Here is a 24,052-nt window from a genome sequence, read left to right as displayed (position 1 = left end):
CCATAGGTTCTACATATTTTTATTGCGTCAGGCAATAACTTTCCTCTTCTATGCTATAGCTCAACATCTCACATGGAGAAAGAATCCACATGTAAAATGTGGCCCTGTTGTCTTGTAATGCCTCTTTTGATATTAAATGTTCAAAACTGACTCCTCTCTTCTGTCCGTCCTCCCTCCCTCCTTTCTTTCTTTCTTTCTTTCTTTCTTTCTTTCTTTCTTTCTTTCTTTCTTCCTATCAGAATTCTTTGGTAGAAAACGCTTAGAAAATTATTTCAAACAGTTGAAAGGAGCTAAAATAGACATTTTAAATAGCCATAATAGAACAAAATCTGGGCAGTATATATGCTCCCTTTCTGTGCATATGCATATAATTAGATATATTTAGCCTTTATGACAAAAGAGTGGCATTGTAAATGGACTTTGTAACATAAATGTTAATCTTGAGGAAATGCATAATGTGGGGGAAAAGGGATGGTAGTGTCACAGGAAGGAAGCTGCAGTTGTAGAGTGGATAAAATGGGGAAAAACCTACAATACTGCTCTGGATTTCTTGCAGAAAAGGCAAAATACTAATAAGTGTTAAACTTCAAAATCTGGAAATCTCAGTCTTAGCATTCTTCAATATTAGTACATCTTTAAGATGTGGCTATATTTTGTGCCTTGCCGTAGGAGTGGAATGTAATTAAAACATTCTTTTTTCCTCTTCTTTTTAGTTATAAGCAAACATCTTCAGACAAGGGAAGTTTCTATAATGCAGAGTTACCCAAGCCAGTGCCAGAAACAAAGGTCTGTATTTCTGAAAAAATAACACTCCTTCAGTTTTTTTAAAGCATTTTTTGTCTTCTAGAGGTTTTGTTTCAATTTATAAATTGCAGGCTGCATGGGTATGTATCTACTGTAAAATAGAGACTATGTGTGATAGAAGAACAGGGTTAGGTTTACCTATCTACCACTGAGCATATCTGGGTTTTTTCACACTTGATCACCTCCTATTTTTGTGTTGCTTTTGGTTGTATAATAGTTGCATGGAGAATTTTTGCATGGGCCGACACACGCAACAATAACAATAATAATGATAATAGTAATATTTTATTTTTAGACCTGCCCTATCTCCCCGGAGGGACTCAGGGCAGTTTCCAACACATATGGCAAACATTCAATGGCAACAAAGTATGCATTAGCCCAAATTAATTTCCTTTTCCAGATTTAAAATATTGTCTGTAGGATATGATATTTGGAGTTTGTGCACTGAATTTTCTGCATTCGATTTTATATAGGCCCATGTGCAGACGCATTGGCTGCAGCATTGTTGAGGCACTACCCAAGAATAAAAATAGTTGCACCTGAACTTGTTGTTTCTCATAGGATGTGTGTGTTTCGTCTTTAATCCAATCACTCATTGAACAAGATGACCAGCTATTGTCCAAGGAGTGAACCCATTGGCATGCTACCTATTTCATAATCAGTTGCTCAATTCTGGAATCCAGTATAACTATGATGGTTTATATTGACACTGTGCTAAATGTATATAGGATCTTGACAATTTTCTGTGCAAGATTACTGTTCATGATTTCAAGGCAGAAGTATTAATGCTAGAAAGATATGAGCGAGACACATGAATAACGCATGAAACAGTATGCTTGACGCTTTGAGAAATTCAGGTATTAAAGCATATATCTGAGTGAGGTATGATTCTGACTTTTCCAATTTTACCAGAGGTATGAAATCAGAACCTTGCCTTGAGACAATTCCTTTCTTAATATCAGGGAAGAAAATTTCCTTCCAAAGTTAATAACATTTAAGCAATTTGTTGATACATATTGTTGGTATTCAGAACTTGGCTAAATTGAAACTACTGCTACTGTTGTTATCGTTGTTGTAAATGGAAACTACTTGTTATTGTTGTTGTTACATGCCTTTATGCAACTTACGGCAGTGCGAAGTTATCCTGTTATGGGGTGTTCTTGGCAGCATTTGTTCAGAGGGGGGATGTTCTTCCTATGAGGCTGAAAGAATGTGACTTGCCCATTTTGAGTGAGGATTTGAACCCTGCAGTCCAGAGTGGCACCCCAATGCTCAGATTGCTATCCCAGGCTGAAATAAATGTGGGGTATTAATCTAATAAATAAATTAATGTCTCACACTGGAAACCATAGTTAAGTAGAATTGCCTATGCCAGTAGGCATTTTGATGGAGCAGTTCTGATCCTGGGAGATTTGTGGAGAGATTACATGTATTCCCAAGATTAGCTCCTGATTCTAAATCAGTGGTTCTTAACCTGTGGGCCTTGGACCACCAGTTGCACGAGGATGAAAATCTGGTCCGCAAGCCTCCTTCCTCTTTATTTATTTACTTATTTATTTATTTATTTGTATTGTATTGTATTTCTGCTCCTTTTGCGCCACTTCCCACTTCTTCCCTGTCGCTGACCATGGACTTTCTGGTATGTTCTGTATCAGAAAATAGAGCTGTTGTGGTCTACCCAATGCAATTTTCTGAACCAGCACCCCAAACCGAATCTAAAGTTGACCAAAACCGATTTGTAACCCTTTTGGTACTAATGTTGGAGAGTGGTCTCTAGTCAAAGTAGTCCCTGGGCAAATGGTCCCCCCTGGTCAAAATGGTCCCTGGTCAAAGTGACCCCTGGTCAAAAAAAAGATGGGGAACCACTGTTCTAAATAGTGCTTATATTCTTTCAGTCTTCAAATTTGTTGAAATGGTGGGTTGAAAATAACGTTTCACAATCCTGTGTCTTGAATGTTTCTTGAAAACGAAGAGCTTGTTTGTGATGAGGTTTAATGAAACTCTTCTACCAAGTTTCTTGTGCTACTTTTGAAATACTAGTAAGCATTTTACTACTGATAGTTACTTAAAATTAAATTTGGATTGTATATTAATGTTTTGTCTTTTTGATTTTGTATTTATGAAGATGTCTTTGCATGAAATGTTTTCATATCGAGGAGCAAGTAATACTGCCAGAGGAAGTACCCTCTCAAGTAAAAGGTGACATTTCCAAAAAATATCTTATCTATTTGTGTATTTTTATCTCTTTTCCTGTTAATTCTTTCCTGTTTATATATGTATGTTTACTTGGCATTGAATTGTTGCCTATATATGTAAGCTGCCTTGAGTCCCCTATGGAGTTGAGAAAGGCAGGGTATAAATAGAGTAAATAAATGAACAAATTCACGCAATTTCTCTTAAAGTACATTGTTTGGGATACCAGCTGCAAGTAGGATACACTGTGTCACAGAATTAAAACAACACTGCTCTTCAATTGATTTATTCTAGTTGGGAATGGCAATTGAATTCAGGCCCAGATGTTTAGTTTCTTCATTTCTTGGTAAAGGTTTCAAGGAGATGGAGAGTTAGTCCTTGCATTTGAAGAATATGTGTTGGTTGGTAAAATTAAAACACCTATATCTTTCAGCAATGCCACAGTGCAGTTGCCATTGCCTCTTGCACCAGCAAGCCCTACAATACCTGAAATATCTCTAAGAGAGAAAGAATTGCAGGTTAGTATACTTAGTATGTCAAGCCAAAATGGTACAACATTTGACTTTGTGGAAATTATAAATAGTAGACATTGTTGTTAATTGTCTTTCAGTCAACAAAATCTGGGTGTATTTGATGTACAGGTAAAACAAATGTTTCAGAAGAAAAATACACAATGTCTATATTTTTAAATGATATGTATGTATGTTATAGAGATTTTTGCTCTTGCATGAGAGAAAAGTCAGTTGTCTTCAAAGTTGCAGCATAGTTGGGTTTTCCATAAGTGTCTTTTTAAAAAAGCATCAAAGTTGAAAATAATCTAATTGTCTTTCTTCAACAGACAACGCTGTATGGGAAATTAGTGGCAGCCAGGCAGAAACTAGCCAATGAAAAGGACATTCCTCCAGCTGTACTAGCAACAAATAAAGTTCTAGTTGATATGACCGTGAGAAGGTACATGGTAAAATCTAATCTGAATTCTAAAAATATGTTAGAAAATAAGGGATGGAGAATATTTTTTTTCTTTGAGAGGGAAAGATGCTACAAGGTGACTTCTATTGCTTATAATGTATATGCTTCATAAAATTCAAGTTTAGGAAGAGATCACAGCCCAAGCCCATTCTGTCATGCAGCCTCTGTTTAAAAACCTGCAGAGTTAAAAATAAACCTTGAAAATCCATTTAATCAGTAGCATTTAATAGTAAAACAGAGGAATTGTGTGCATGCACACAGATGATGATGATTGTCACCCAACTTTCTGTTTCATAGCTATCTGTAATATGTCTCCAGTCTTAAAATTTTAAAACTAGAATGGTGCAGTGCAACTAAAGTCAATCGTCAGTGTTGTCATGAGTCATAATATCTCAGCTTCAGCCTGTTATTGTTCTCACCTTCTAAACCTTGAAATCCATATCTGCTCAAGGCATAATATCAAACTGATGCAGATTAAACTGCTTTTTTAATATCACCAAAAGTTTGGTGTACTGAAAGGAATTGTTCTGTGGTGTTTCAATTTTGTTTGCTTTTATTAAGCTGACATTTAATTTTAATCAAGCTAATGTACTTAATGGTGATAGCTTTGATGCGATGTAAGCAGTGCTTTACAGCTGAATTTGCTAGACTTGCTTATAGATGGTTATCTAAATGCCCTAATTATTTCTAATGGTGAGTTACACATAGAAGTTAATTGTGTTTTCCTTGTGCTTTTGCATGGAGAGGGGAGGGCACTCAGATACCAGTCGAATAGCCAATCTCTTAGCTCTTATGCTTTAGATCAGTGGTTCTCAGCCCGTGGGTCCCCAAATGTTTTGGCCTTCAACTCCCAGAAATCCTAACAGCTGGTAAACTGGCTGGGAATTGTAGGCCAAAACCCATGGGGACCCACAGGTTGAGAATTACTGCTTTAGATAGTTCTTCAGGTAAGTGACGTGTTTGAATGCATGCTTTGGGCTGGATTATACCTTTGTCTGTACCCATTGCATACAGGGAATGCATTAATCACCTTCTGTTCAGTTTTTCCAGTAAGCACTTTCTTTGGGTCTTCTCCTTTTATATGGCCCTTTTCAGTTTTGAATTACAGACCATCAGAAATAGCATCCCTATTCTGGATGTATCTCACTTTTCAGATTATGCCATTTATGACTCATCTAGAAGGTCAATATTTGTCAGAGTTGCCTTCCATATGCTATTCGATTTTCATAATGACCAGTACCTATCTACTATTGTGCTGGGGAATGCGTGGTTTGATACCTAACATCATTATGCTCCTTGGAAGCCCATAGAATCATAGAGTTGGAAGAGACCTTGTGGGCCATCCAGTCCAACCGCCTGTCAAGAAGCAGGAAAATTGCATTCAATTTACCCCTGACAGATGGCCATCCAGCCTGTATTTAAAAGCCTCCAGAGAAGGAGCCTCCATCATGCTCCATGTAAATGAAGCGACTTTTAAGGCATACACATCTTTCAGGCTCCACTTCACCACCTCTGCTTTAGAATATTAAGTTTCTGAAGGAATTGAGGAAAAGATGACAGTAATTGATGTGAAATAAAATAAAATCCATAAAAGACTGATGCCTTTATTGCCTAATGAAAGTGCACAAAACATTCATGCAAGCTTTCAATACTCCCGGCTACTTCTTCAGACAAAAAATGTGAAAAATCATACTAAAGAAAAAAGAATAGTAATATCCTCACAGGGCAGTATTATTATTTCCAGAATGCAAATGTGAGATTGAGGATGAGTGCCCAAGGCAAGTAATTTTATGATGAAGGAGGTTCAAATGTCTGATTCACTGTTCAGTCTCTAAATCATTGTACCATGTCAGCAGTGTGTTTACGGTCAGTGGAATCTAATCACGCATTCAAATGTAGTTATTGTTGGTAGTTATAAAATTATGAATTTGCATTCATGAGTGAGCACAAAATGATGTTCATCAATTAGAAATGAGACTTCCTTTGAGGACTCTGCCCTTCTAAAACTGTTACTTGCCTCATTCCTAAGCAAATTAAGCCTGAGCACATGTTTTCAGTTGTGTTTTACACATCCTCCTCTGCTTGGATCAAAAGTAATTTTAAGTTATGTGTTACATTTTTAGCTCTGGGGATAATAATATCATTATGTGTGTGTAGTTATTTGTTAAAATGATTATAATCATATATATGGCCTTAGCTCACTGAAAGTCAAAGTAATTAAATCACAGAATGTCATTTTTTCCCCTCTCAGGCCTACAACAGTAGAATCTATAAAAAGAATTGATGGTGTTTCTGAAGCAAAATCTGCCATGTTGGAGCCTCTTCTTATAACGATCAAGGAGTTCTCTCAAACAAATAACTTACAGGTGAGATGTAATTAAATGCAGAGCTGTAATCCTCCTCAGCCCTTAATTTTAGCATTCTGAAGGTGGGAGCATTGTGTCAGAATCTGAATAATTTAAGCATTCATGGAGGGACATATCACAGCAACTCTAGAAAAGCTGGGTAAACCAACGTTCAATAAGACTGAGGACATTTCAGTAGCTTCTCAGACTCTGATTCTTCTCCTGATGCCAGAGCAGCTTTGCCTTGATTATAGAGGTACTTTAAATGGCAATTCAACTACTGGATTTCAGAAAGTTACTTTTCTTCCATACATGGTGTCATGTTGGAGCACAGGATTCAGGCTTGACAATTTGGTTGCACCCCTGTCAAACCAGACCACAATTCAGATATCTCAGCCACGTTGTTTAGAGCTATATCACCCTGGCCATATGTTGTGTACTCTGAATTTCACCAAGTTTCCCCCTTTTCTGTACTTTGTCAGGAAGTGACAGAAATAGCTTGCCAGTAACGGCAACTTACTTTAGGTTATTTCATTATATATAATTTTGAATGGGCCAATGGACAGAAAAGTATTCAGTAGATGTAGTAATAGTACAGGGGTAGTAGCAATGGCAATAACAACAGCTCTGGCAAGGAGGGCAGCTCCATAAGCTATGTTAGTGTTTTCTCCACCGTCTGCTTCTGCAGACTCAGGGTTGAAAGGGAGCAGGCCTCTCTGTGAAGGAATCTGAGCAGGGAAACTGTGTGAGAGAAAATGTTACCCAGAGGAGCCATGGAACAAAATACATGAGTAACTAATATACCCTGCACCCACATAGAGACACATGTACAATTGGCTCAGATATCACAGCTTTCTCAAACATAGCTGGGGAAGATGTATTCACATTTTGGATTTGAAGTAGGGACTTCCTGCAGGTGAAATCTGAACACTTCACCATGGAAGGACGTTGTCTGAGCCATTGATTGTGGCTCAATCATTTGGGGGAAGACAAATGGTCCATTGTGCCTTTGCTTTCTGCCTTATACTGCAGCTGAATGGTTGGGAGCCATTCTGTGAAATTTGCACTTTGGGATCTATGGAGCTCCCACTGTTTGTCTCTGACATAATTGTTGCTATCTCAACCAGGCATGGGCAAACTCCTGGTGTTTTGGACTTGTTTTCAGAACTTTGTGTTATAATGTCCTCAGTCAAATTCTTAATTTTATATAATTCTGAAATGTTAAAATAAGCTTCAAGGTGGGCAACAGTAGCTTTGTTAGAAGCAGGGCCGTAGCCAGAAAAAATTTTCGGGAGGGGTTGAAATTTTCAGGGGGGGGGTTGAAAATTTCGCGGGGGGGGGGGGTTGAAACCTGCCTTCTAACTCACGTTGAAGCAAAGAGCACAGCAGGGGGCAGAGCAGCCTTCAATAGCCTGCAGCTCTACCCCTGTCAACCACCTCCACCAAGTCTGGCCTCCTTAATGAGAGCATTCAACACACACACACCCAACTTGGTTGCTTCACTACATCGGCTATTGCTGCAAGTAATGACAGTGTGAATACACTGTCAATATTTAAGGCTTTGCATGGTCTGGGGCCAATGTACCTGAGGGACCGCCTCACCCCCTACCAACCCCAGAGATCCCTTCGTTCTGAGGATCAAGATTTGTTGGAAATTCCCAGTGTCAAGACCTTGCGTCTGACAGCAACCAGACGCAGAGCCTTTACAGCAGTGGCACCATCACTCTGGAATACTCTGCCACCTGAAGTCCGTGCCTTGCGGGACTTATCAGCTTTCCGCAGGTCATGTAAGACATATCTGTTTTGATGGGCCTTTGATCTCTGATATTGCTGTTTTTAAATTGTTTTAAATTGTTTTTAAATTGTGTTCGATTTTAGCCTGTTCTTGTAAGCCGCTCCGAGCCCCAGGGGAGTGGCGGCATATAAGTTCGAATAATAAATAAATAAATAAATAAATAAACATTTGCTTGAGATAGTGCTTGCAGTTCCGGAGGGACTCTTAATTTTTTGCATCTCATAGACTTAGCATGGGGATTTGGTTAACCAGTTAACATTCATGAGTAAACTGGGTTTTTTTAAAAAAATCTGAAACATTTCGGGGGGGGGGTTGAACCCCCAACCCCCCCCCCCCCTCACTGCAGGCCTGGTTAGAAGACTCAAGGAATTGTGGGAGTTGAAGTCCAAAACACCTGGAGGGCTGAAGTTCGCCCATGCCTAATTTAGAGAGTCAAAAATGGAAGAGAGCCATGTTCGTCCCATTTTCATGGCAGGATTAGAATTTGGGTCTCCTGTTTCCCAGCCTTTGCTCCTTTAGAATTGAGCTACTGAAGGTTAACTCCCACAAGCATGCCATTGTAGTTTTACCTCTTGTCTAGCCAAGATGATATTTTTACCTATATGGTAAAATATTCCCTTTTGTCATGTTGGGTCCCAGAAATACCTGTGTATCTTCTATGCAGGCATCCACCAAAGCCATTTATTCAGCATTGTCTGTGTACAAAAGCTGCATTTCATGCATCTAAAGAAGTAGGCCGTAGTTTGCAAAAGATGATGTAGAAATAAATTAGTTAGTCTCTAAGACTCCTTCAGATTCCTACAGCCCACTTTCTAGGCTTTGGCCTGTTGTGTTGCATAATTGGTTGATTCATTCTTTTATTGTCGTGCAGTCTGTGTGTAAGAATGGTAGAAATTGATTTTGGGGCCATTTGAGGCTTCTAGCGGATAGTTACTTTGTATCTGCACAATGCCAGCCAGCACAGTGGCATCATAGGATAGCTTGGCCCACCCACAAGAGACAACGTTTTTTTGCTGTATACCTGGATAAAAATAAATATGTGAATATAGTTAATCTAGTGTATAAATGTAAACTAGTTTAATCACATTCTTTCCAGATTAGTCATTCATTTAGCTTATATGGAAAGCATTACTTTGGAAGAATATTGGTCCTTTTCTTAATCTTGAGTGTGTAGTTATCAACATGATTTATTACAGTTGTGGCATTACTTAAATTTTTGGATTAAAAAAAACTTTATTCGCTGATATGTAGACAGACATCTTCAAGACTTCTGAATCCAGAGATCAGCCAAATATAATCCTTCAGAAAAGAAGTGGATGCGGTACTTTGACAGAATCAGAACGTGTAACTTACACACTGTTTCAAGAAAAAAATATGTCCTTGGTAAGCTTTTGAACCTACAGTGGTATTTTAGAGCTGCATTATTTTAATGTCTTAATAATAATAATAATAATAATAATAATAATAATAATAATAACTTTATTCTTATATTCTGCCACCATATCCCTGAAGGAACTTGGGGCAGCTTACATGGGGACCAAGCCCAACAGAACAGAAATAAAATATAGCATAAATTAAAAACATTTATTTCAGTAATTAAAACAATAAAATCAGACAACAAACTTCATAAAAACATAAGAACAACAATAACCATCAGCCTGTAGCTGAGAACAGTGGGTGTTTTTAGCTCTAGGAGGACAGGGCAAGGGCTATGGCAATACAGCTTTTAGGGCGGGGGAGGTAATAAAGTGCTCCAAGACCAGACAATGAGTAGGGCTAAGAGGCCCTGGTCAATAGATGAATCGATTAATCTAGATCAGTGGTTCTCAACCTGGGATCCCCAGATGTTTTTGGCCTTCAACTCCCAGAAATCTTAACAGCTCGTAAACTGGCTAGGATTTCTGGGAGTTGTAGGCCAAAAACATCTGGGGACCCCAGGTTGAGAACCACTGATCTAGATGAAACCAAACAAAATCCTTATCTCTTTTTGAGAACAGTTCTCTAAAATTTCCTCCCAAAGCAGAGGGTTATTGTTTAGGAATGCCAAAAGTTTTCATGAAATAACCTCCTCTCCATTTGGCAACATTATACTTTATTTTCATTGCAGTTATTTTGTCACAGAGATATTCTTTAAAATGATAGTGTGTTTGATTCCTCTCAGCTACTCCCTCCAAGGAACCTTGTTAGATAGCCAACAAATTGGAAATGTCCAAGGACTAATTAACACGGAGCAATAATATAATTTGTACTAGGTAATTTGATGCCTTGTATCAAATAACTATTGATTAGAGCATACACCCTGGTGTCTACTGTCTGGGAGAAAGTCAGCAAACATAACATACAGCCATTGTCTTTATGGGAAGAAAATTATTGTCCAAGTGTACATAGATCATTTTTAGGAAGCTGTTTGCTACATTTAATTAAAATGTTAGAAGAACCAAATATGACTATATGTAGTAACCATAGTAATCATATATCATTGCATTCAAAGCTCATACACTTTTTGAACAAGTGTGAACTTCCACACAGAGTTACACCAATACATTTGGCATTTCAGTTTTTTTATTCTTAAGCCTTAAGAAATTGTTAGATTCAAACAATAGTATATTTTCTAGACCCGTACAGCTTGTAACCCACAAGGCTATATGCATCTAGTCAGTCATGAATTGTGATGGATATGTTTTTTCCAATTGGCCAAGAACTATAAAATAGAGGAGTTATTAAACATCTGGGAGAGACCATAACACATGGCTGCTGTGCTGTGTTTAGTTTACTGGATCACACACCTAATATATTCAATCTCCGTTAACTATTATTTGTCCTTTTATCCCAATATTATAATGAAATTCTTAACTTATTGTCAGTGATTACTGGGCAGTTATCTTGAATGAAACAATATGTTACAGTAACACGAGGCTGTGGCCAAAATGGGAATTTTGTGTTGAAAACTTGTCCACAAAAAGTGTAATAACACTTACAGCATGATCCCTGTATCCACAAGAAATACGTTCCTGAACTTACTGTGGGTAATAGTGAAACCTTTTGAAATGAATGACTCTCTCTCTAGGAATGTTCTAGGTTCCCCAGGATGACCATATGGTTAGTTCTGGCAGGAGCATAAGGCAGAATAAGTTGAAGGACCTAGAAGATTCCTAGAGAGGAATCAGGTGGAGATAGGTGAATCCATGGGTCATAGGGTTGTACTGTACTTGTGTGCAAACTCCATGCTGTGTACTGTTCTGCCACTTGCGTCCAGTCTTATGTAGTGAAAGAGGAGAAGTACATAGCATACCATTGCGAGGGAACAGGAAGATTTTATTGCACATTCCATATGGAGAATATCATAGTGTAGCTCTTTGTTAACCAGTCCAAATGTACTATAACATATAGTTCTGCCCCTAAGATCTAGGGCAGAGCTTTCCAAACTGTGTGTTGCAACACCTTAGTGTGTTGCATGAATGTAAGGAGAAATGACAAAAATATTGGAAATTTATATTACAATCTTACAAATCCTATATTATTAGAAATATAAATGAAAGAATTTCATGAGATAGTTAGTGTCTCCATACATTTGATTTCATTATTGCAATTTATGTATGTGTCCATATCATTTATAAGGAGTCGGTTTAATCTGTTGTTTGCTAATAAAACTGAATTACTGTGCCATGAAATGATGCATATCTAAAAGTGTGTAACCAACATGAAACATGTGGAAATTTTGATTATATATTATTTTGATTATATATTGTCACTTGAAGCCTGGGAACATACCCAGGGTTTTATTAATCTGAGGCAGTTATTTGCTCAGAAGAATGACCAGAGAAGAGACTTGCATGGCACAATTTAATGGTTCCTGCTATTTCAGACCACTAACCTTTAACATGAATTCATTTTTAATTCGTCATGTTTTGCTTTATTTATCCCCCCCTCCTTTTTTTTTATTTCATTCCTTGCACCATAGTTTGTCAGTGTGGGTTCTATAGCTGTTTGAGATATGAGTCCCATTCCTCCAAATGAGCACATTGTGTTTTTAAGTGTTTTAAAGAAATGTATGAGGCATCTTGAGATTGTTAAACATTGTTTTGGCAGAATCAAGTTTTTACATATAAAGTTTGCATCTCTTTAGGCTTATTGTTACCTTCTGATTTTTCCTCTTGTGTTCCCAGAGAGGTGTATGTGAGAGTCGATCTTTACCTCTTACAGTGGTTGGCACACATTTATCCCAGGCCTTGAAAGCTGACTATCCAGTTGATTTAGAACGTGCCGGTTTGAATCCTGAGCTACAAGAGATGATTACTAAAATCATCCAAAACCCTCCCATCAACTCAGGTGAGAAATTTAGCCCAAATCTGTTTGCTACAATAGACTGAGTTATTGAAATACAGTTATAATAAATCAATACCACTTGAAGGGCCTCCATTTCTGATCAAAAATGTAATAGAATGTTTAATCAAGTTTAACCCTTTTAGCAAAACTGATTTGAATGTAAATAAGACAGAGATTTGCTTATCTGTAGAAACTACAGATTAAATAAAACATAAGTATATAAAACAGCATCGTTGAAACTCGAAACAATGCTCAACAAAACCAAAACCAGTAATGCAATGGACATGACCAGGCTATAAAAGGACTGGGCATGGGATAGTGCAAATCAGTGTACTATAGGGCCGGGTATTGGGTGAAGTGCAGAGAACGAAATATTATCAGGTGACTTAGGAACTGGGCATTTATAACCAGGGACTAGTCATTCTCAAATGCTAACTGAAACATACAGGTTTTCAAATTCCTGCCAAAGGATGACAGTGTAGGGCAGTGGTTCTCAACCTGTGGGTCCCCAAGTGTTTTGGCCTACAACTCCCAGAAATCCCAGCCAGTTTACAAGCTGTTAGGATTTTTGGGAGTTGAAGACCAAAATATCTGGGGACCCACAGGTTGAGAACCACTGGTGTAGGGGCTTGCCTAATCTCCCTGGGGATGGAGTTCCAAAGTCGGGGGGCGGCCCACCACTGAGATGGCCCTCTCCCTTGTCTTCACCAACTGTGCTTATGACAGTGGCGGGAGCAAGAGGAAAGCCTCCGTGGAGGATCATCGAATCCACAGTGGTTCATAGGGGGAGATGTGGTCACGAAGATATGCAGGACCAGATCAGTTTATGGCTTTGTAGGTCATAACTTGCACTTTGAATTGGGACTGGAAACTTATTGGCAACCAGTGAAGCTGATTTAATAGGGGCGTTGTGCGCTCCCTATAATTAGCTCCAATTAGAAGCCTAGCTGCCGACCTTTGGGCCAGTTGCAGTTTCTGGTCTGTCTTCAAAGGCAGCCTCAAGTAGAGTTCATTGCAGTAATCCAATCTGGATGTAACCAGGCATGGACCATTGTGGCCAAATCAGGCTTCTCGAGGTACGGTCTCTATTACCCTTTATTGTTTTATTCAAAGCTCTCATGGTTCATTTTTAATAAATAAAGTGTGTAGGTTGAAGTAGCACACCTATTTATAGACTGAATCATCAAAGTGGGCCTCCTTTTTCAGAAAACAGTTCTGACGTCAGTGTTTTTTCTTCTTCAAAGATGTGACACAAATGAAAGCCATTCGAACACTAGTCCCGGCACATGTTGAAATGTACCTTATAAGAATGACAGTGGTGCTCTTGGAGAAGCAACATAGAAATCAGCCGCTGAACCAGCAGAACGATCCAGAGAGCCAAATGTCACCTCAAGACTTTGGGTGTCTACAGTCAAGTGCAGGATCCTCACAAAAGAAGGAGGAGAAAATTCTGTGGATTGAAGCTAAGGTTTGTAAGCAGAACTATCAAAAGGGACAAACGAATGCAGCAAGAAATAAAATCTGAAAGTGGTTTTTCCAGTGTTCTTTATACCTCTTTGATCTGTAGCCTTCTATGTTTTTCCATTATGCTTTAGGGGCTAGCTGTGCTTTCAGATGCTTCATAATGCCAAAAGAATACAAATTTCCCCTCAGGGAGGCACAAAGTTTGACAGAACATTCCATTATGTTCACTGAGGAGGAAAAAACCCACTTAACTTTTGTTTTGGGAAGTATCTTGTAATCAACGCTTACTTCATTTATTCCATAAAACATAAAATCAAAACTTGGTTGAAGTGATGTTTTTTCCACCAAAAAACTGACCCAGCTCTGAAACTAATAAAAAAGTCATTTCTCCCAAAAATTTAGACTCAAGGCAGCTTACACTTGGGGGAAAAAAACCACAAGCAATACAGTTAAAAGCATACAAAAAAGTGACCATTGAAATTGAATTAAACTGTTCACAATATGAAAATGATTTAACCACACTTGAGAAGACATGTCCATTCAAAAATAAGCAATTAAAACAGTTTAGTTTAATTCACTACTGTACCTTCAGCAGTACATGTGTGGAAGGAAGTATTGATAATTTAATAAACACAAGTCAGATCCTTTCTTGGGAGAAGCAAAGACATCTTTAATGTTTTTATTCCCATTCCATACAAGCAGGAATGTATTTAGTTTAACTGTTTGATGAGTCTGCTAGCTTTCTCTGTTTTTAACACTAATTGTTTAACTGATTTCCCTGAGTTATAATGATATAAAACGAGCAGGGGTGCTGTGTTTTATGTAGTTTAATGAATTTGTTTAATGTTTTTATTGGTTTTAACTATGTATTTTTCATATTTCTATGTTTAATTCTATTTTAATGTTTATATGTGTGAGGTTTTAATTCACAGATTGTGATGGTTTTTAATGTTAGCTGCTTTGAATCTCCTTTGGCAGAGAGAAATGAGGGTATAAATACTATCAATCCTAATACTAATACTGCTATTGGACTGAGTAATATTTGTTTTGTTTGGAGAAGTGTATGTCCTGCCTGTTGGAATTCAACTCCACTCTGCCCAAGTCTCAAGTCCTCAATGAGAAACTCAGTTTAGAATTGACAAAGGCCTTCCCTTGCCACACGCCTCCTGTATGACAGTTGGAATGTATCTAATTTATTATCTCCTCTGTTTCTGTTCTCATTCTGATTGGTTTTGTAGAATGAATACTTGTTTACTGAAAGCCTTTACTTTCACTTCTGTTTCTTACATCTTAGTGTGTGTGCTGTGTGCTTTGAGATCTCTCTCTGCTTGTATGTCAGAGAGAAGTAGTGATTGGTGGTTTTTTTCCCCTCTCTTGAAACCTTAGAACAGGTGGGTGTTAGAGTAGCTCAGACCCAGGTCTTTACTATTAAGAAATGTAGGTCTTTCGATGTAAATAAACCTTTGGTGATTTTAAAGAGAGGTTTCTGCATTTTTGCCTGCCTAAGCTCTAAATTCTTTACAGCTGCATCACATGGCACTTCACGCTTTGCTTGCTGTGAGCTGATGCTCAACTTTTAGTATCCTTTTGGATGCTCTGCTATATTTTAGGGTAGTTTTCCCTAACACTGCCTTCTTGCTTGAGTATATCTACAGGTGTTTTGCCCAAGGCAAATATCTCCCCATAGTTTTATCAGGTAACAGAATGTTGGTAAGGATAGGCCATCAGGATCAAGACCTCCTCCTGCATTCCAAGGAAACAACCTGTTCACTTTTTAGGGGGTATAGAAAGAAAAAAGGGCAATAGGCATAGACAAATGAGGCAACTATGTACACCACCTGGCTTGCTTCCTCGAGATAACAATAGTCTCCCGCAAGGACAGCAGGTTATCTACAGCATCATCTGATGTAAAAATGAAGGAGAGCTTCATTCATTCCTAAGGCCCTTAGAGGAGGAATTAATTAAATATCCATTTTCTTTTAGAAGCAAAGCTCAAGTGCAGCACCTAGCGGTGAGAGTATTATAATTACCTCTTGTCATTGCCAGTGAAATTCTAAGTTTGGTGTTTGGTGGTACAGATTGTACTTCAGTTACTAAAACAGATATGTTTCTGGTCATAACAGAAAATTTGGTATAAGAGGCAGAAATAACAGGTAAAGAACAGGGATAAGTTCCCAGATGACATGTTTCAGTCTAGACTAACAGTATGAAAATGCAAAATGAAACAACCAGATCAGATAAGCTTTGCAGAAGTAAACCAAAACATATTGAACTTTCTTGAGGACATCGGAATGCTTCTCCCAAAATGCTCCCATGGATAACTTTTCCTTTCTCCAGCCTTTACTTTTTTATGATGTCCATTTTAGCAGTCAAATTTATGCTTTCTTCATATGCTGGGAGTGGCTGGGAAGAGAAGCTTCTCTACTTTCCTCTTCTTGTTCAGCTGCTCATGTATGCTGTTTACTTCAACTATTCTGGGCAGGCACAGATAGCTGTAATAGGATTATCTAGAGCAGAATCCAAGTCTTTTCCAGCTCAGAAAACCTTTTTGCATTGTTAACTTTGGATATACTGGTATGGCCTAACACTTAAAGTATCTATTTTCCCTGTCCCTTTTCTGAAAACCCTCTGTGCATAAGCTTCTGGTCATGCAATTTATCACAGCTACTGCTTTTCATTCCCACTAAATTCAATTTACATTTACTGTTCCTTCTTTCAAAGGCCAAAGGCAGTGGTGAACAGGGGTCCCTTGGCACCAAACAGGATGCCCACAGATCTCAGGGTTCCATCAAACTGGCCTCATGGAATCAGCCATCTCTCAGCGCTGAAGAAGAAGATCTCTTTACTGATTCCCAGACACAGGTAATGGTGGTTCTTAAATAAAATTCAGCAAAGATTCTTTGCTTTGAATTTCACAAATATTCATTGGTGGGGCACTTGGATTTTTAGATTAGTTATTAAAAAGTCTATAGGTTCTTCCTCTAGCAAGCTAGCCCAACCCATGATTTTAGCTGTGCTTTAGAAGGACATGTTGCTACTCACTAGGAATAGTCATTCTTGGATGTGCAGAGAAAAAAAAATCCACAATCATGTGTTGTAGCCTCTCCTTTGGCTCCTTTATATTATTATTATTGTATGAAAAGCTCCAGTGAAGCTCCCTTTTTCTGTGTTTATGTGGAAAGTCCTACTGGACTACAAATGAATTTGAGGGGAAACTGCTAAATCAGAGTCCATGTTTCAAACTCATTAAACCCTTTCCACAGAAAGGGGGGTGCAATGATGTGTGAGTGAAGTCTTTGATAAATTGCCAGCAATTAGGTGCAGGGAGGCAGCAGCTGCAAAGTACTGAGCGGGAGAGAGCTGTGTGCCTGGCTGTCTACTCCCAAGTATACCGGAGGATGCTCTCTTATTGCCAGTGTTGACGAACAGTTGAACTCCCAATCCTGTAAGCTTTTATACCAAGAAAGAAGGGGGCACCAACTTTTCACATGTCTTACATCAGCATGCAGGTTAAAAGGTACCATCTTGTCACCTACATAAGGGACAAATAACTGCCAGTGTTTATTTCCATTGTGCCATGTAGTTTGTTAGGTACCTGAGTAAGTCACTGTTGCTTGATGGCATAACCCTCAGTTCCTAGATCAGGCTGGTAGACTACCAAATAGATGATAATGTGAGTAAACAATTTGTGATAGTAAAATAATGGGTTTATTGTTTTTTTTCTCCCTAGACATTAAATCAGCCTTCAAAGAGGAAGTTACCAGAGTGGTTTGGAACTTCTAAAGGATCTGTTACAGGTGTTACTACATCAAAGAAATCCAAGGGAGGAGGAAGCAAAGGTCTTTTTGGTTGAACTTCTAAATAACACACTGATACAGAATACTTGTCTTGAACATTTGTATTTCAGTCATTCACTTAATTAAGTCTACGTTCATTCCTCTTTCAAAATTGTTTCCACAAATGTAGTATAAAAGCCTGAGCCCACGACGGAAAGCAGGAGAAGAAAAAGACGCAACCAATTGTGGCAAACAATACAATGCATACAATGCTTATTACTTTAAATGTATGAAATGAATTTTGATGTGTTGAATGGTTTCTGTCTACCAACATATGAGAAAGAACATTGTTTGAATACATACATTCCTTGCCTTCATGAATGGGAAGCTATGGAAGAATGACAGTAATATGAAGCGGAAAATCCCACTTCTTTGATATATATTCCTTTTTATTTTAAAGGAAAGTATTTGTATAGAAAGTAGTCCACAGCAAGATTTTGTGGCATACATGTAACTAAAGCATTATTCCATTTATTTTTAAAATTGTTAACTAATTGGTTTTTTTTTTCAATTACTGGTTGGAAGTTTCTTATAAGAAATAAAATGTGTTAAATAATATGCTTCAGTTCTGTGTAGTTATTAATACCATGGTTAGATTTATAATGAGAAGTCAAAGTTTTAAAAATCTACTACAAATATTTTTTAAATTGTTTTCCAAAGAAAAAATCTAATTTGAAGCTTGATTCTTTCCTTAAGAAGAATTTATTTCATCTTCTCTCCTAATAAGAACAATTTCATTCCTATTATATTTCAAATCAGCAGGCACCAGCCAATTCCTCTGCAATGCCAAAAATACAGCTTAATGGTGTAACTTTAGAAAATAGCAACTACCTCTTCACAAAAGTCAACATTGTCACTGAAATACAACACTGTCTGAGCTCTGCAAGTGCAGCATTTTTTTTAGTGAACCAGAGAGTGTTTGAGGATTGGGACATTGGTAAGCCATGCTTGTTTATAAAGCTATTGTCCTCCCAACCCTGTTATACGCCTGCAAAATGTGAACCAACTCCATCAGCGTTGCCTCTGAAAAATCCTGCAAATCTCTTGGGAAGATAGGCTGACAAATATCAGCATTCTGGAAGAAGCAAAGACCACCAGCACTGAAGCAATGATCCTTCGCCATCATTTCCACTGGACTGGCCATGTTGTCTGAATGCTTGATCACCATCTTCCAAAGCAGTTACTTTATTCTCAATGCAAGAATGGAAAGTGGAATGTTGGTGAACAGGAAAGGAGACTTAAAAGGGCTGAAACCTAACTGGGCGTAGACGCCAAGAACTGGGAAGCCCTGGCCCTCAAGCACTCTAACTGGAGATCAGCTGTTACCAACAGTGCAGTGGAACTCAAAGAGGCAGAAATAGAGGACAAAAGGGGAAATGTGTCAAGAGTAAGGGGAATCAAGCCAACCCTTGTTGGGACTGCCTTCTATCTGGAAATCAATGTCCTTACTGCGAAAGAACATACAGATCAAGAATAGGTCTCTACAGTCACCTAAAAGGGGCTGCTCAGTCATGCATACAGGTGCCAAACTACTAAACTCCCTCAGACCATGAGGTAGAGCGACTGAATCCATATCCACCACTAGGGGCTTCCAGATCTCACAGTGCTGCTCCCATTGCCACTTGCTGATCGCCATGGGACTTTTGGTTTATTTTAGTTTGGTTTTATTTTGGTTTGGTTTTATTTTTCTTGGAAGGCGTCTGTGTGTGAATTTGCACAACTGATCAACACATAGTCTTCACAGAATGAGGGTCTCATCCAGTGGCATAAATTAACCCAAGGCTCCTAGAATGATAAAAAATACAAAACATTTACTGTTAATAATTCATTCTCAAATTGCCTCACTTTAAAAATCAAATTGCCTCACTTTAAAAATCAAATTGCCTCCCTGTTGGGCCTGTGCCCCAAGCTAGGAACCAGGGGGTTAATTTTTCTTCCTTGGAAAATTTGCTGAGTTTATGGCAGTGCAGTCACATTTCTTTAGAGATATTGCATTAGAGATACCCAAGATCGGGTAATACCCAAGATCAGATAAAACCCTCAAGTATCTGCCAATTTAGTTAAAACAATTCTTTGTGGTCATATCTATGGAAGGTTGCCAAATGGTGTCAATATAAGTTCAGATATGTTCAGTTTTGAAGGAATAAATGTTGATGCTGGAAAAGATTATGGACTACTTCCAGGACCATATTTCGGAACCATCAAATGTGGGCAGTCAAGATCAATTGTCAGAGAACAATTTGAACAATTTGCAAAGCCACCATCTTGGGTGACTTTGCAAAAGGCTTTGCAAAAGGATGGGACACAAGCTTACTCCAAGGTAACTTTCCAGTGTGTTGGCAGGTGGGAATGACAAGAATATCGGTGCAATAGATACGTTATGAATATACAGGTATCCAATGTGCTAAATGTCAAAAAGGTGGACCTGATTTGAAATCGCTATATCTCAGCATTAGAGTTTCCAAGGATTACTGCTTTATGCCTCTCCCAGAACACAAACAGCCGCTGGCCTCAGCCATTCGCAAGATGGCGACACTGCAACATATTCTCATTTGTGGAGTTAATTTTTCACTTTGTTTCTAGTGCTAAATTGTTAGTAAACCGTGCTAACCTGAGAACTCATTACACGCTTTGTAAGTTTTTAGATAATTATAACATGTTGCCATTGCGAAATGGACTGCTTTTAAACTGAGTCCATCATCTTGAAACACCCTGTATAAATTGTGTTAGCTGAATAGTATCTAAGCACTTGGTGCATTTACTTAGATACTCCCTAAATCCGGATTTGGGAAAGGAGGGCATTAATGGAAACAGCAAATGTTTTGATGGCTCTGTACGATGGGATGTTTATTCTGACAGCAGTTGAAGGTGGTCAGATTTGTTCCATGCCCGTTCCATATTGCTTTAAGTTCCAGTAAGTTCAACAAAGGAGGAGTAGCTACAACAAAAGCAAAGAGTTGTGTTGTGGTTTGAGTGTTAGACTGTGACTCTGGAGAAACCCATTGGGTTACCTTAGCCAAGTCACACTCTCTCAGCTTCAGAGGAAAGCCCTAGCCTCAGAAGCCCTAGCCAACTTGTTAAATGGTCAGGAATTCTGGGAGTTGGTGGCCCAAAGTTGGCTTTGTTATGATTGGCTGTGATGTCAGCAAGCCAGGAGGAGATCCAATGAGGGCCCTGGCCCTGCTTTTGGCCGCCCAGCCAATGAGGTGGAAGGGAGGCAGACAACAGGGAAACAATGGAGGAATGTAGTTGACTGGATTAAAATGACCAGTGTTTGCCAACTAACCAGGTGATAGCTTCAGCACTCAAGCCTGGTCTGTGTTATTGTTTTGTTCCTTGAATTAACATTTTTGTCTGGCCCCAAGAGGCCAGGTCCTTCTGTCTTACTATCCTGCAATCTGGAGTCCATTGATGAAGTAGAGGTCAGGATGTGGCACAGCAGAGAGGCAGTGACAAATCCCCAGTTCCAGAAATGTCCTTTGTGTTGAGTGATTCAATATGTCCATAGACTCCATTATTCCGGATGGCCTGGCTACCAGCCCTCCGAGGTCCAGGCAAGTAGAGCCATTTAGTTATTGTCCATGCAAATGGATCTGGCTGAGTGCTTTTTTAGGGGATTATTGGCACAGGAAGCTTGGAAACTCCAAGAGCCATGAGTTGCTGGTTCATGAAAAGGCAGCTTTGCTTCATATTTTATATAGACATACATACATATAGGGAATGAGGAATGGGGCAGAGGAGCATACACAGAGTTCATAGGGAAAGAGGTCTAAGGGGAAGTCACGTCAGCCCCCCCCCCCCCAAAAGTCCATAAAGGTTCATAAAGTTTGGCAGGAATTTATAAAAGTGCCTATAAAATTCCTAAGAACTCATGAGTTCATGGGTGGTTCATGGAAGTTATGGGGAGCACTGTGTAGCCAAAGTCCATTCATAAAAACAGGAGGAGAAATAGGGGATTATGGGACCATTCCAGCCTGGTGTCCTTAGCAAAACTATGAATTCCCTGTATTGTCGAAGGCTTTCATGGCCGGAATCACTGGGTTGTTGTAGGTTTTTACGGACTATATGGCCATGTTTTAGAGGCATTCTCTCCTGACGTTTCGCCTGCATCAATGGCAAGCATGAGGATGTGAGGATGCTTGCCATAGATGCAGGCGAAACGTCAGGAGAGAATGTCTCTAGAACATGGCCATATAGCCTGAAAAAACCTACAACAACCCTATGAATTCCCTGATTTTGAACTATCTTTTACAGAGTCCTGGGGAGGGGGGGTAGGTCACCTCTGATCAGTTTGAGGCTTGCTGTATTGAACTTCGAGCTAGTGCTGCATGCCATTTTGAGGAGACTGAGGGCCCTTCCCCACAGAATATCAAGGCAGAAAATCCCACAATATCTGCTTTGAACAGGGTTATCTGAGTCCACACTGCCATATAACTCAGTTCAAAGCAGATAATGTAGGATCTTATTCAGCTGTGTGGAAGGGTTCCATTAATTCTCTCCTCTCAGCCGGCATTTTAACTCTACTCTAAATCCCAGCCAATGAGATTCTGCTACTGGGCGGCTCTAAGGGTAAAGCGCGACCAATCAGCTGCCTCAGTTCATCCTCCTATCAGGGGACAGTTCCAATTCCTGCCCCGCCTCATCCGTTTGCTGTTGCCGTGGCAACGGGAACTTGTACTTCCTTTTCCTAAGCCTTGACGTAATAGGTCGTCGACGAAGCGACGGGAAGGATGGGAAATGTGGCGGAAGCCCTCCGGTAGGCGCCTCCTGAGCCAATAGGGAAGCGGAAAGCCTGCGGGCGCCCTCCGTGGTCTTGCCACCAACTCTAGACTCTCTCGGCGCTGAGGTGAGTGGGCTGGCGCGCGCACGGGCCTGGGACGGGATTGGCGGGGGAGGAAGAGGGAGGAGGAAGAGGGGCTCCCTTCAGGGACCTCTGCCCTCAGAACCAGAACCCCGAGGAGACCCACAGCGAGAGAAAGGCTCCCTCCAGGGATGCGTTGAAAGGGTCGGAGGCTTCACCGAACTACAACTCCCAGGATTCCCTTCAGGGGAGAGCCCTGCTAGTTTAAAAACATGAGGAACTTGAGGAAGTTTGTGTTGAGGATTGTCTTCCACTAAAAGGGGAGGCAGAAGAGTTGTGTCTCTCTGTGGGACAACAGCCTCTTCCCTATAAATAGGCCTCCTCCAACTGCGACTTTCCAACTATTTGGGCTTCCAACTCCCAGAATCCCTGATCATTGAATGAACTGGAAAAGGGTATCTAGGTGTTGGAGGCCCAAACAACTGTTAGAATAGGCATGGGCAAACTTGGGCCCTCTGGGTGTTTTGGACTTCAACTCCCACCATTCCTAACAGCCGGTAGGCTGTTAGGAATGGTGGGAGTTGAAGTCCAAAACACCCAGAGGGCCCAAGTTTGCCCATGCCTGTGTTAGAAGATCTCTTTCCAAGCTGCCACAGGAAAGTTTGCTTATAGGAGGTGGCATACTCTGTTCTCCCGAAATTAGAACCGGAAAATAATATAAATAATGATAATAATAAACTTTATTTATACCCCACTACCATCTCCCCAAGGGACTCGGTGCAGCTTACATGAGCCAAGCCCAAAGTACATCAACAGTAAAAGCAATAAAAAACAATCAATACAACAGTTAAAATAAATCTCATACCCAAAAGTAAACAGTAACAATAACAACAAGCATTTAAAACCTATGGCTGGGCCAAATGCAATAATCTAAAATTTAAAAAATAATGCTGGACACGGACAAGGTAGGATATAACTGGGATAGAGTTTTCAGGTAGAGATGGGGCGCTAAAATAGGCACTATCTTGACTTTTCAGAGTGCTGGTTATATAAACCCTACCACAAAAACAAGCCCCAGTCAAGCTCGTCAGCCAGATGGACGTGTTTACGTTGCACGGCTTATTTATTTATTGCATTTTTACACTGCTCTGTCTCAACCCTGGGATTTAGTCCCCACTCAAGAGTGGCTTCCAAATTGGCAATATTCAATGCCACCTTAAACCTAAAAACATACAAATGCAGAATACAATATACAGGGTGAGGCAGCATAACTTCCTTTTTTAAAAACTTAATAAAACCCGTTGTATGAATCAGAATTTTTTTTATAATGTAGGCGCATACCTAAAGTTTTGTTTTACATAGTTTTGAAGATCAAATTAGGTAGGTGACATCCCCCATTCTCCATACACCTGAGTAAACCGATTTCTGGCATTTGTCATGACTCTTGCCAGCATAGCAGGCGTTATGTTGGCAATTTCTTCCTGCATGTTGGTCTTCAAATCTTGTAGGGTCCTTGGAC

At 39.5% G+C, this 24,052-nt stretch overlaps 2 protein-coding genes across 5 annotated transcripts in view; both read left to right on the top strand.

The window, feature by feature from the left end:
* Nucleotides 1-18,290, top strand: part of WRN (WRN RecQ like helicase) — a 63,298-nt gene extending 45,008 nt beyond the window's left edge. For all 4 annotated transcript variants that reach the window (XM_060763797.2, XM_060763795.2, XM_060763796.2 and 1 more), the window contains 10 exons: nt 714-786; nt 2,930-3,003; nt 3,431-3,515; nt 3,836-3,948; nt 6,218-6,332; nt 9,358-9,489; nt 12,273-12,435; nt 13,677-13,900; nt 16,618-16,758; nt 17,627-18,290. In XM_060763797.2, coding sequence (XP_060619780.2) covers nt 714-786; nt 2,930-3,003; nt 3,431-3,515; nt 3,836-3,948; nt 6,218-6,332; nt 9,358-9,489; nt 12,273-12,435; nt 13,677-13,900; nt 16,618-16,758; nt 17,627-17,749 — 1,243 coding nt within the window. In that variant the 3' untranslated portion in view covers nt 17,750-18,290. The remainder of the gene's footprint in view (nt 1-713; nt 787-2,929; nt 3,004-3,430; nt 3,516-3,835; nt 3,949-6,217; nt 6,333-9,357; nt 9,490-12,272; nt 12,436-13,676; nt 13,901-16,617; nt 16,759-17,626) is intronic.
* A 4,121-nt stretch (nt 18,291-22,411) lies between these two features.
* GTF2E2 (general transcription factor IIE subunit 2) overlaps nt 22,412-24,052 on the top strand; it is a 40,274-nt gene continuing 38,633 nt past the window's right edge. Inside the window, exon 1 of the mRNA XM_060763809.2 lies at nt 22,412-22,578. The gene's annotated coding sequence lies outside the window, so the exon portion shown is untranslated. The remainder of the gene's footprint in view (nt 22,579-24,052) is intronic.

The sequence above is a fragment of the Anolis sagrei genome, chromosome 2 (genome assembly GCF_037176765.1).
Source record: "Anolis sagrei isolate rAnoSag1 chromosome 2, rAnoSag1.mat, whole genome shotgun sequence".
In the NCBI taxonomy this organism is placed as follows: domain Eukaryota; kingdom Metazoa; phylum Chordata; class Lepidosauria; order Squamata; family Dactyloidae; genus Anolis; species Anolis sagrei.
This window is presented reverse-complemented; position numbering and strand designations above follow the sequence as displayed.